Consider the following 12324-nt stretch of genomic DNA (forward strand, 5'->3'; position numbering starts at 1 on the left):
ACCACCGATCTACACTAAACAGTGGTTCTCAAAGTGTGATCTCGGAGATCTGAGAAGTCAAAGCTATTTTCATACTGAAAAACTAAGATGGTACTTGCCCCTTTCATTTTCATTTTATCATGAGTGTACTCTGGAGTTTTTCAGAGGTTGGTTATATGATGTATGATATTTTAACAATGTGGAAGCTGATATGAGAAGCTAGCGATCTTCTATTTAGACAGACATTAAAGAGATTTGCAAAGATGTAAAACAACATCACTTTTCTTACTGAAATAGTTTTGTATTTGGAAAAAAAAATATAATTATGATATTTTTGTTAACATGTAAGGGGTTATTATTATTTTATATTCAATGAATGCATAATTAAAAACTTTTCAGTTTTAATATCTAATATGATTAATATTCATGAATACAGCCCACAAAATAAAAAGCTCTTTGGAATCTTAATATTTAAGAGTATAAAAAAGCCTGGGACTAAAATGTTGAACTAGATAATGGCTCCTCCCAATTTAAAAATGCTATGGTTCCATACCATCTGAAAGCTAGGCGCAGAATTTTTAATCTATTCACTTACAACATGAAATAGTGGTCTGAATGTGCTGATAGATCTATCTAAAACAGATATAACAGATAAAACAGATATAACCATTTCATCATTTAAAACAGAAGAAAGCTAGCTTATAACTTTCTTTTGTAAGAGATCATGCCATCCAATTTTTTTTTAGAATCCCTTCATTAAAACTAATAAAAAATATCATTACCTTTTACCAAACACAGAGACTTTTCTTTCAGATGTGGGTTTGTTTATATTCAGCTTTCCAAATGTTGGTTTCTCTTTGCTTTAACAAAATGAAAAAGACAAACTTTAAAAAATATAAAAAAAAATTAGGGGCGCCTGGGTGGCTCAGTGGGTTAAGCCGCTGCCTTTGGCTCAGGTCATGATCTCGGGGTCCTGGGATTGAGTCCGGCATCGGGCTCTCTGCTCGGCAGGGAGCCTGCTTCCCTCTCTCTCTCTCTGCCTGCCTCTCTATCTGCTTGTGATCTCTCTCTGTCAAATAAATAAAATCTTTAAAAAAAATATATAAAAAAATTAGTTTAAGAAATTTTTGGAAATACGTTGGAACTAGTACCTCTTTTCCGTTACCTATAAAAATAATTCAGAATCACGAAAAAACCTTTTTTTTAAGATTTTATTTATTTGACAGAGAGACATAGTGAAAGAGAGAACACAAACAAGGGGAGTAGGAGAGGGAGAAGCAGGCTTCCCGTGGAGCAGGGAGCCCAATGTGGGGCTCGATCCTGGGATCATGACCTGAGCTGAAGGCCGACACTTAATGACTGAGCCACCCAGGGGCCCAGAATCATGAAAATTTTTAGTGGCAATCATAGCTGTTAAAAATGGTATAGGCTAACAACATGCACAAGTACTAATGCTTTTTAAAATGTTAAGAAGAAAGGAGATTATCTACATTCTCATTTCAATCATTTTAACATATGTACATTTATGGATAACCTTAAAGGAAAAGAATTTAAAAATGGGTAACTTCAATCATAGGATGATAGCTACATTTAACATTTTTCTTTTAAGGCCTACTGTATCAGAATGCAGCTACACCTAAGAACATACATTATGTAAATGACAAACCCAAAACATTACCAATGACAGCTATTTAGTTTTCAATATAATTCAAGGCATAAATCTTTTAGTGTATGTAATGTGTAATAATACAAAAAATTTCTGATTTCAGAAGTTAAAGATACAAATAATTCAAATTTCTAAAAGTAGCTGAGGCTTATACAATGTAAACCTAAGTAATTTACGTACAGTTAGCAAGTAACTTGTACTTTGGTATCACAGGGTTGATAAAGCCCTCAGTGGCTTACAAACAGCCTTCTTTTAATTAGAACAAACTTAAAGAGAAAAACTCGTTTATGACAGTATAATTATATACCACTTTCCAGTGAATACTGAGAAAGCTGCTTGGAGAAGTGGTTCTGTAGGCTCTTCTAAACTGCAGCTTATCATCAAGCAAATAAGTAATAACTCTGATAATTTTGCCAGTTGGATATACTTCAGTAAATTCAAAGTTCTAGCAATAAGCTTGAATTAAGCAGCTCTAGAATAAAGGAGGAAAATAAGAAAAAATGCTGAAAGGCAACTAACAGTCCTTTTTAGGAGTTGCTGGGCAAAGGATGTAGCTTTGGAAATTTAAGGAACAAATGAGATAAAACACAATAATATGCCAATTTTTAGCCTTCATTAACCCAAATTAGGTACCAATGTGAACAAACAAGATTCATCAGAACATCATAGTACATTTTTATATTAATCATCTTCACAGATTTTTTTGGTCCAAAACAGGCACGAGGACTTACGTTTGAGGGGTATGGAGGCCTTGTTTATTGAGATCCTGAGACCTTAACTCCTGCATGGAGAGTCGGCCAGCACCACCGGTGGAAACTGAACTGCGCTTCATGCTTACCACCTGCATTCATGAATTAATTCAGTATTTAATAAAAAATCTTTCCAGAAACAGATGCTTCATTAAGCACCAGCTGTTATCTTCATCCCCAAATGGAAAGCAACCAAGCATTGTTTTTTCAAGATAATCTTTCCCTGGGCCCTCTTGTTCATATAACGTTAAGTCATTTGCAGGGAATGTGTATTTAACTTCTTTTAAAAATATTCAACACACACGAATATTTACTAACTGCCTACCATGTACACCGAGTGTGCAAGGCAATTGAAATGACACAATGATAAATAAGGTATAATTCCTGCCTTGACACATCTATGGTAATTAAAGCTCTGAAGCCTAACCCAGATCACCTTACTGCTGTTGGCTGCACCTTTTTTTTTTTTTTTTTAAAGATTTTATTTATTTATTTGACAGAGAGAGATCACAAGTAGGCAGAGAGGCAGGCAGAGAGAGTGAGAGGGAAGCAGGCTCCCCTCAGAGCACAGAGCCGGACGTGGGACTCGATCCCAGGACCCCGAGATCATGACCCGAGCCGAAGGCAGCGGCCCAAACCACTGAGCCACCCAGGCGCCCCGGCTGCACCTTTTCATTGGGAAAGTCATAGGCTACCTGACAAGAACTACCTCAAGATGTTTCCTTTACATTGGTCTTAGAGAATACAGCTGCTCTATTTTCTTTTCCTAATGTCCATCTCTCTTGCTCCATCTTTAACCCACTGTTTCCCATTTATATTTAATTCCCATTTATATTAGTGCCCCTCTTCAATCTCCCTTCCAACAAGGGTCAATTATCTGGTCCACAAAATGGTCTACAGGCTCCTTCTTATTTCTCAGAAAATTAACATTTCCTTCATCTCTACTGAAGCAGTTGTCTCCTAGAATACTCATTAATTGCAAATCTTTTGATCCTACCTCATCTCTGTGTCTAATGCCACAGGTGTTTAATACACCTAGATATCTCAGGTCCTGTCTTGATTTCCAGCGCTGTGGACATTTGTGGTTATCCTGTCACTTCTCTAGGCTCTCCTTTGTTTTTTAAACTGATTACACTCTTTCCATCTTGTTCTGCCACCTATTTCTTTCACATCTTTATACATTTTTGCTATCCATTCAAATTTCCCACTCACCTACATGGGCATTCCAAATCTTCACTTAAAATGTAATTTAAGATTAAGACTTCCCTACACACTCACTAGGACGTTACACTAGTATCTCAAACGCAACACCTCAAACTGTTCTTCATCTTGTCCCTCTTTTCCCTGCTCCCATCAGTTCTTCCCCTTTCCTTCCTCCAGACTCTCGGCTCCCCACCAGAGTGCCCTTAGGTCTCCCTCTTCTCCCTGGAAGTCAGTGTCAGTTGAAATTTATTGGGCTCCGGGAAACTTGCGCCCCGTACAGACTCGGCCCAGAGGTTTCTCACAATGGCAGACACCAAAACGTTGTTCCTCAGGGCCTCTAAATCTAAGCTGTTAGCGCCATCGCTTTCTCCCTTAGAACAGTTCGGCGGCACAAAATTAACTCAAAGTCAGTACTTACCTTTCTTCCAGTTTCGTGACACAACCCAGGGACCGAATTCCTGTAACCTGTGCAACTATTCACCGGGCAGGACAGGAGCCGCCGAAACACCCAACTCCTCCCTCCACCCGCCGTCGCAGTTCGAATTTTAAAATCTCCGCTGGCGTCTACGTCAACACGTACGTCGAACGCGTGCACAACTCTTACGCGCCGCTCTCTGACGCGGCAATTGTGCGTGTTGCTGGCCGCCTGCCGCCTCGGTCAACACACAGGAGTCTCTGGTAAGTGCAAGCGTCCCCTACAAAGTCTGGTCCGATTTCTAAAGTTAGCACTGAAGACCTGGGCGCTCTAGGTCTCTGAGGAGCAGATGGAGAGCTCCAAATCGCCCTGGAAACGCTTTTTCCGTACAGCAACATGGCAGCGCCCGTTGACTCGTAGAAAAATTTCCTTCCTTTGCTATGAAAGTGGCGTCTTTTATGACCACTCTTTAGAGGGTTGCTTCTTTCATGATGCCAGTCTGGGAGACGTCGTGCAGTTTTTCTGACAGGGGATGCGGTGAGGTAGGAGATAGTGACTGCTGAGGGTGGGTGTCGCCGGCTTTGAGGATCTAGCGGGTGTGGCGGCCGCTAAGGATAGGGTTCGCAGTTTGCTCGCTAGGGTTTCACGGTCCTCTAGTGGTGGCCAGAGAGTAAAGCTATGAGGAACCCCAGGGGGTAGAAGGTGGGTTTGGGTGTGAAGAGGAGAGTAGAAGAGAAAGGATTTAAGCACCGTAGTTTACTTTGTTAAAATAGAACCATGAGAGACTATGGACTCTGAAAAACAACCAGAGGGTTTTGAAGGGGCGGGCGGGTGGGAGGTTGAGGAACCAGGTGGTGGGTAATAGGGAGGGTACTGCATGGAGCACTGGGTGTGATGCCAAAACAATGAACACAGTTATGCTGTAAATAAACAAACAAAAAAAAAAAAAGAAAAAAAATTTAGAAATAGAAATTGAGAAAACAAACAAACAAAACAACAACAACAACAAAAAAAATAGAACTTCCCTGCTTCCCTGAGTTTAAACTCAGAGACATGTACTGCCCAATACCCGGAGAGTGGTGGCGGTTGGAGAAAAGCTTTGAGCCAAAGTCCGCATACTGATTCTTGGAGCAGATTTGTGGTTAACTAATTGTAATCTTGGGCATGTCACCTTTTCTGAGTTTCAGTCTTCTTGACTAAATTTCTTGCTCTCAATAGCCATTACATTACCGCAAGTGGTGACTCTGAAGGGAGGACCAATACCAGGATTACCATCACTAATAGCATTTGTTTGAACAGTTGCTGTATGTCAGGCACTGGGCAGCACTTAGATCTCATTTAATTCTCTAAGCTGTCTTCTGAGATATCATTAAAAAGATGAATTTGAGACTCAGTGAGATTAAATAACTTGTCCATGGTCACACTGCTGACACTACATGGAGTTAGAAGTTTGGATCTAAATGCTCTCTTACTAACTGTAGTGTTAAAACACATCGAGCCCCGCATCGGGCCTCTGCTCGGTGGGGAGCCTGTTACCTCTTCTCTCTCTGTGCCTGCCTCTCTGCCTACTTGTGATCTCTCGCTGTCAAAAAAATCTTTAAAAAAAACCAAAACCAAAAACAAAAAAACAACAAAAAAACCCCACACTTATTCTTTCCTCCTCTGAAGTTCTTCATTATACTACATTTAGTAGGCAATACCCAGAACTTTACTCTTTTTTTTTTTTTTTTTTTTGGTTAAAAGGAGGTTTTGAAAAAACAGTTGCTGAAGGAGGACTGCTCAGAACCAATAACCTTGCAATTTTGTTAGGGTTTGGTTCTTCTGATATCTGTTAAAATTGCATTGTGCTCTGCCTAGATCAGTCTTTCATTTTGTTTTTTGCACTCCTCTGGTAGCAGTGGTTAAGTATGGCAGTGTTGATGGGCTGACTTGTTATGGTAAATGTGCTTTGAAAAAACAAGAACTGATCTGCTAAGAACTCCTCTGGAAATTATGTGACCTCTCTAGGTTTATCTCATAAAAAAGGGTGAATTCACATAGGTAATGTAGTATTCTTTGCTTTGACAGACCACTCTCATCTTTAAGAATTGAGCGACTTCGTGACTTGGAGGATGTGGACCTAGTGGCTGGATTCAAGGACGAACAGTAGGTTGTATGGAGGGCCCAGGAGGATTCAATTGGGATCCCAGAAATAAGATCATGTTTTAATGCTCTTTTGCTAAATTGGCTGAAAAGTTTGAATTACCAACCTTGTAATTAAAAGTTTATATTAAAGCATTACATTTTTCCTTAACATATCATGAATGTCAAATTCTCTTTTGTGTATATCTTAAGTTTATGTACATGCGCATGAAATCTACCTGTGTATGTGAAGTACATTTTTATTGAAATGCGGGACATTTAAGAAGTTAATCTGGCAAATTGGGTTTTACATCTAGACCCTCATTTCCAGAGTTTTTTTTTTTTTTTTTCCCTTTCTTTTTTAAGAGAAGAGAATGTCAGTGGTGCATCAGCTGTCTCCAGGATGGTTATTAGATCATCTTTCTTTCGTTAACAACATAAACTACCAACTTCACCAACATCATGAGCCTTGTTGTAGTAAAAATGAACCCACTTCATCTGTCTACTTTGATCCTCTTCAAAAGGATTCTTTGATGTCTTTGGGAGCCTCTGCTACATTTAGTGCTTTTGACTCTACCACTAAGCCAGATAATGATGCCAGAGGAAATTGTGAAATCTTCATACAGAGATATGTTTTTCGATCTGAGCTATTTAATGTCACCAAACCTTATATAACCGCAGCTGTTCACAAAGAATGCCGACAAAGGAATGAAAAGGAAGATCCAATGGATGGTGTTAAAGAAGAAAACTGCATTTCTATTGGGAAGGTAGAAAGTTTTAATACATTTTTATTTTTCTATAGAACATGCAGAAGTAGTTTATTATTCCAGTATCTTAAATATCTTACAGCTTACTAAGTCTAAAAAGCATAGGAAGGTTTTAGTTATAGCCAATGTAATTTTTAAAAAAATTTTACTTATTTATTTATTTGACAGAGAGAGAGAGATATCACAAGCAGGCAGAGAGGCAGGCAGAGACAGAAAGAGGGGGAAGTAGGCTCCCCACTGAGCAGAGAGCCCAATGCGGGGCTCAATCCTGGACTCTGGGATCATGACCTGAGCTGAAGGCAGAGGCTTTAACCCATTGAGCCACTCAGGTACCCTAAGCCAATGTAATTTTTAACTCTTTCCTAATGTTCTACCATTCTTAGAAGACCAAATTTGCATGTTTCAAAAGTAAGCAAAGTTTGCTCAAAAGTGAATGCTCTGTAAATTAAACAAAACAACAAAAACAAAAAGCCCTTTCTGCTAGTCATTTGTATTAATTACATATTTTTATAACTGTTTTTGTTCAACAAGGTGCTGCTTTATCTGCAAAATCTCAAAGCAGTGAATGGATTTTGGGAGATTCTTAGAGACCTGTCCATAGGGGGTTAGTTCATATAATGAAGTTTGCAAGAAGGGTGATATTTCATAAAGTTTTTAATAATAAAAGTAGAAAGCTACTATAGGAAATTGTGTATGTTCTTAAAGCATATGTATTTGTATATACACTGGTGCAGTCTTTTGGTGAAGTTTCAAGAATGCTATACTCAAGATCAAATTAATTATCCTTTAATACTTTTTATGTTTCTGAAGAGTTCAGAGGTGATTATACAAAGTCCATTTCAGATAGATTATATGAACATTTTCTTTGATAGAGTAGGAGTAACTTTATTACTCACCCACAAATACTTGAGATCTTTCTGTGTGCTGTTGTACATACAGGGATGAAACAGGATAAGCACAGTTGGTACCTTCATGGATCTATACCTGAGATCCATGAAGAAGGATACTAAATAAGAAAGCATGTTGAGAATTAGAATAAGGAAAGTAATAGGGGTAATTTATTACATTGTTCTCGTTTCCTGAAATAGGACTTTTAATATTCTTGTAATTTCTTCTGTCTTTCTTTTCCTTTGGACAAATATTTATTGACTATTTGCTGTGTGTCAGGAAAGAAAATATATAATGTCTGAGATTTCAGTGAAATATTATACAGATTATCAAAACTATTACTAATACAGAAAAATAATAAGCATTTGCACTTCACTAAGTATGGGCATCTTTTAATGTTTTCACTATTATGTTGGATAAATTTCTTATTTTAATATGGAAAAATATAGATGAGTGTATGTAATGAATATCTTCACAAAAACTTACCTTAATTCTGATATGCTAAGACAAACTGTTCAATTAGCTTAGTCTTCAGTCCATTTATTTATTCAGCCGGGAAACATTTATTGTTAGCCTGCTGGGATTATGCTACCATGTAAGCACTCGTGTTTCAGCAATAAGAGGTATAAAGTCCCTGCTCTGTTTTGCACTGTCTTTTTATATATTCTTTTCTGTGGAGTTGTTAGATACAGAATGGTGTTAGTATATCTGATTTATACCTAGCCCTCAGATCAGTCATTAAGAGCTATTGAAAATGCACTGGATTTTTTTTTTTTTTTTTTTTTGCACTGGATTTTTTAAAATGATAGTATATGAATAGTTCCTTTCCTCATAAATGAAGTTGAGAATTGTATGATATATATCAACTGATAGATGACACTAGTAATGTTATACAGTGTCACAGTTTTCTTGTGTTCCATGGATGTCTGTCCTACATTTTATCATTGGTACTAGTTCTTATTAGTAGCAGGTACAGGTTAGGTGACCTTATATCACTCATTAAGTTTGTAGTAATAACAATAATGATAATAATAATAATAATAAATAGTAATTTTTTATTTGGGAAAGCTTATTTCCTTAGTCCATACACTTTTCACTGATTTTGACCTTCCTTGTCAATTAACCTCTTAAAGACTAAGATACACACTATGGAAAATGTGATAACAAAGAAATACTAATATATTTCAATTATAGTATATGTGCTGCCGAAGCGAGCACACTAATATATTTCAAAATATCAATTTTGTGATAGATGGCAACATAATTTTGTCTCTGTAATTTACTCTTTAGAAGCGTAAAAGATGTGTCATTTTCAATCAAGGTGAATTGGATGCTATGGAATATCATACAAAGGTAGGTGTGAAATACTCACTGATGACATTGGAAGATTAATGTGAAGTAGTATAAATAACCAATATAAATAAGGATGTTCTTAAAAATTAAGCAATTATTTTGATCAAAGTTAGAATTTAATAGTGGAGTGATTTATTTTTACTTTTATAGTAATAAACAGTTCAATTTTTCTTAAAATTTTATATATGTCTATTAGTTTTATGATTTAACTCAAGTAAACTTATACTATATTGGTTACGTTTAGAAATTTGGTAAGTTAAAGTCTTTTGTCCATAGGTAAGACGACTTAGTAAGATAGCTGCAGAAGAAAGCATGAACAACGTGAAAGATGTATTTTTAGAGCATAACGATAAAGGGGATCTGGTAAAGAAATGAGAGGAAGCAGAGGGTACTCCAGTATTTTAAGCTTTAACTCTCTTGATTGAAATGGGAAAATTGGGGTTGGAATTTGGCTTAAGAGGGATGATAGTAAATGCAGTCTTGGACATGTTGAGTTAATTTGATGATAGGACCTAAGATTTTTTCTCTTTTTTGTGGGAAGATATACTTAATAAAATCTGCTGTTTTACCATTTTTAGATGTATAATTCAGTGGCATTAAGTACATTCACAATATTGTGCCATAATCACCATGCAACCATCTCCAGAACTTTTTCATCATCCTACATAGAATCTACATTAGTTAGATATCTCCCCATTTTCCTCTTCCCACAGCCCTTAGTAACCTCTATTCTACCTTCTGTATTTTGTATTTGCCTATTCTAGGTGTATAAGTGGAATCATATATTTATCCTTTTGTTTCTAATTTATTTCACTTAGCATAATGTCTTCAAGGTTCATTCCTGTATCAGAATTTCATTCTTTTTTAAGACTGAGTAGTATTTCATTGTATGTCTGTACTTCATTTTTTTAATCCATTCATTTGTTCACGGACATTTGGGTTCTTTCCATCTTTTGGCTGTTGTGAATAATGCTGCTATGAATATTTGGTATATAAGTATCTGTTTAAGTCTTGCTTTCAATTATTTTTGGTATATACCTAGATGAGAATTGCTGGATCATATAGTAACTTTATGTTTAACTTTTTGAGGAACTGCCAAACTCTTTTCCACAGCAGTTGCATCATTTTATATTCCTACCAGCAGTGCACAGGGTTCCAGTTCCTGTACACTCAAATACTTGTAATTTTCTGTTTGCCTTTTCAAAAGTAAAAGCCATCCTAATAGGTGTACAGTGGTATCTCATTGTGGTTTTCATTAATACATTGGATTTAATGTGTATTGAGGATAGCTGAATACACAAGTGTTGAATCTGTCAATACCAAAAGTTTGCTGTAGTTTGTTAATTTTCAAAGTATTTTGATTGCCTGGAAATGTCACTTGCAAGATTAAACTGCAGAAGTATGCAAAAATCCAGGGTCTGATATAAGAAAGATTAATAATTTTAAGATGTTAAATGAAATTAGAGAATAGAATTTCTTCAATTCATGTATATATTCAGATCGCTAAATACTTTTGACTATTAATGATAACTATAAATTGGGAAACATTCATGTGCTATAGAATAGAATCAAACCCTTCAGTCATAGAACAGAATATTTATAAAATCTAATTTAGAACTCTTTTAGCTTCAGTAACAAATTTGAATAAAAGTTTATGGCCATTTTATTGTCAGTTAACAACTTTATAGGGATTAGAATCTATTGGCTGTAACGGAATGTTTGAAGTTGGTACAAGGACTGTTAATAGACAAGATATGTAGATGACTTTAAGGAACATGTATTAAGGAAAAGCCTGTAGTAGAACTTGTCTTATTTTCTTTACTGAATGAATCTATCTATGCCCCGCCCTTTCTTCTTGCCTAATTCACTTATTCATTTATACATTTATTCCCTCACTCAGTAAGTGCATTAATTTAGTTCACTTATAAATATTCATTAAGTGCCAGCTGTACAGCAGACAGAGTTATCCCTGGGACTTCAGTAGAAATACAGATAAATACAGTGCTTCTGTTTCAGCACTTAGGTTCTTGAGGGACACAGATGATTAAACTAAACTACTATATATCATAAAAAGCACTATGCTAGGACAAGTCTAGGATTCAGTGAGAGCGCAGAGGTGGGCGTCCAACTTAGACCTGAGGATGGGGTGTCAAGGAAAGCTTTATGGAGGCACTGATTTTGAGTCTTTGTAGTAGGCATTAGTCATATGAAGAGGGTGATAAAGAGTGTTCTAGGCTTTGAGAAGAATAACATTTAAAAAAAAATTTCATTTATTTATTTATTTGACAGACTGAGATTGCAAGTAGACAGAGAGGGAGGCAGAGAGAGAGAGAGAGAGAGAGAGGAGGAAGCAGGCTCCCTGCGGAGCCCGATACGGGACCCGGTCTCAGGACCCTGAGATCATGACCTGAGCCGAAGGCAGAGGTTCAACCCACTGAGCCACCCAGGTGCCCAAGAATAGCATTTTTTAAAAAAGATTTTATTTATTTGACAGAGATCACAAGTAGGCAGAGAGGCAGGCAGAGAGAGAGGGGAAGCAGGCTCCCTGTTGAACAGAGAGCCTGATGTGGGCTCCATCCCAAGACTCTGAGACCATGACCTGAGCTGAAGGCAGAGGCTTAAACCCCTGAGCCACCCAGGTGCCCTGAAGAATAGCATTTTGCTAAAGTTTAAAAACAAGATGGTATAAAGCTTGTTTAAGAAACTGAAAAAGGTTCCGGGTGGCTGAGCTGTGGAATGTGGAGAGGATGGTTAGAGATGAAACTGGGGAAATAAGAAGTCACAGATCATGTGAGATTTTACAAGACCATCTTAAGACATTTAGAATTAAGGGTGCTGTTGAAAGCAGGCGACATGATCAGATTTACATTTTATTGAATTTATTTGCTCTTAACTTCATTTTTAGATATAAAATGCATTCATTTGGTAAAGTTCAAAATGTACAAAGAGTGTATAGTAGGTCTTTCTCTAATCCCTATTCCTCAGTTGCCTGCCTTTTCCTCTCAATGTATTTGTCCAGTGGTGGTGGCATTCATACATGAAACACAATTTGTGCATATATTCCCCTTCTTTTGTATTTAGATGGTAGCATACTTGATACAATTTTGCACCTTGCTTTTTTCCCTTCAGATAGACATACTTTACAAATTGTTTTATGTCACTTATCTTTTGTACTTTTCTTAG

At 36.8% G+C, this 12324-nt stretch overlaps 2 protein-coding genes across 4 annotated transcripts in view; one reads left to right on the top strand and one right to left on the bottom strand.

Moving 5' to 3' along the window:
- Window positions 1–4109, bottom strand: part of NDC80 (NDC80 kinetochore complex component) — a 50932-nt gene extending 46823 nt beyond the window's left edge. The window contains exons 1-3 of the mRNA XM_046025283.1: window positions 4016–4109; window positions 2377–2486; window positions 762–839 (exon numbers count right to left, since the gene is read on the bottom strand). Of these exons, the coding sequence (XP_045881239.1) occupies window positions 762–839; window positions 2377–2477 (179 nt within the window). The 5' untranslated portion in view covers window positions 2478–2486; window positions 4016–4109. The remainder of the gene's footprint in view (window positions 1–761; window positions 840–2376; window positions 2487–4015) is intronic.
- A 101-nt stretch (window positions 4110–4210) lies between these two features.
- METTL4 (methyltransferase 4, N6-adenosine) overlaps window positions 4211–12324 on the top strand; it is a 49849-nt gene continuing 41735 nt past the window's right edge. Inside the window, exons 1-4 of one of the 3 annotated variants that reach the window (XM_046026089.1) lie at window positions 4211–4275; window positions 6080–6161; window positions 6500–6900; window positions 9079–9141. In XM_046026089.1, coding sequence (XP_045882045.1) covers window positions 6508–6900; window positions 9079–9141 — 456 coding nt within the window. In that variant the 5' untranslated portion in view covers window positions 4211–4275; window positions 6080–6161; window positions 6500–6507. Of the gene's footprint in view, window positions 4276–4619; window positions 4715–6079; window positions 6162–6499; window positions 6901–9078; window positions 9142–12324 lie in introns of those variants that run through there. The other 2 variants (XM_046026087.1, XM_046026088.1) reach the window with 2 other exon arrangements.

The sequence above is a fragment of the Meles meles genome, chromosome 12 (assembly GCF_922984935.1).
Source record: "Meles meles chromosome 12, mMelMel3.1 paternal haplotype, whole genome shotgun sequence".
Taxonomy (NCBI): Eukaryota; Metazoa; Chordata; class Mammalia; order Carnivora; family Mustelidae; genus Meles; species Meles meles.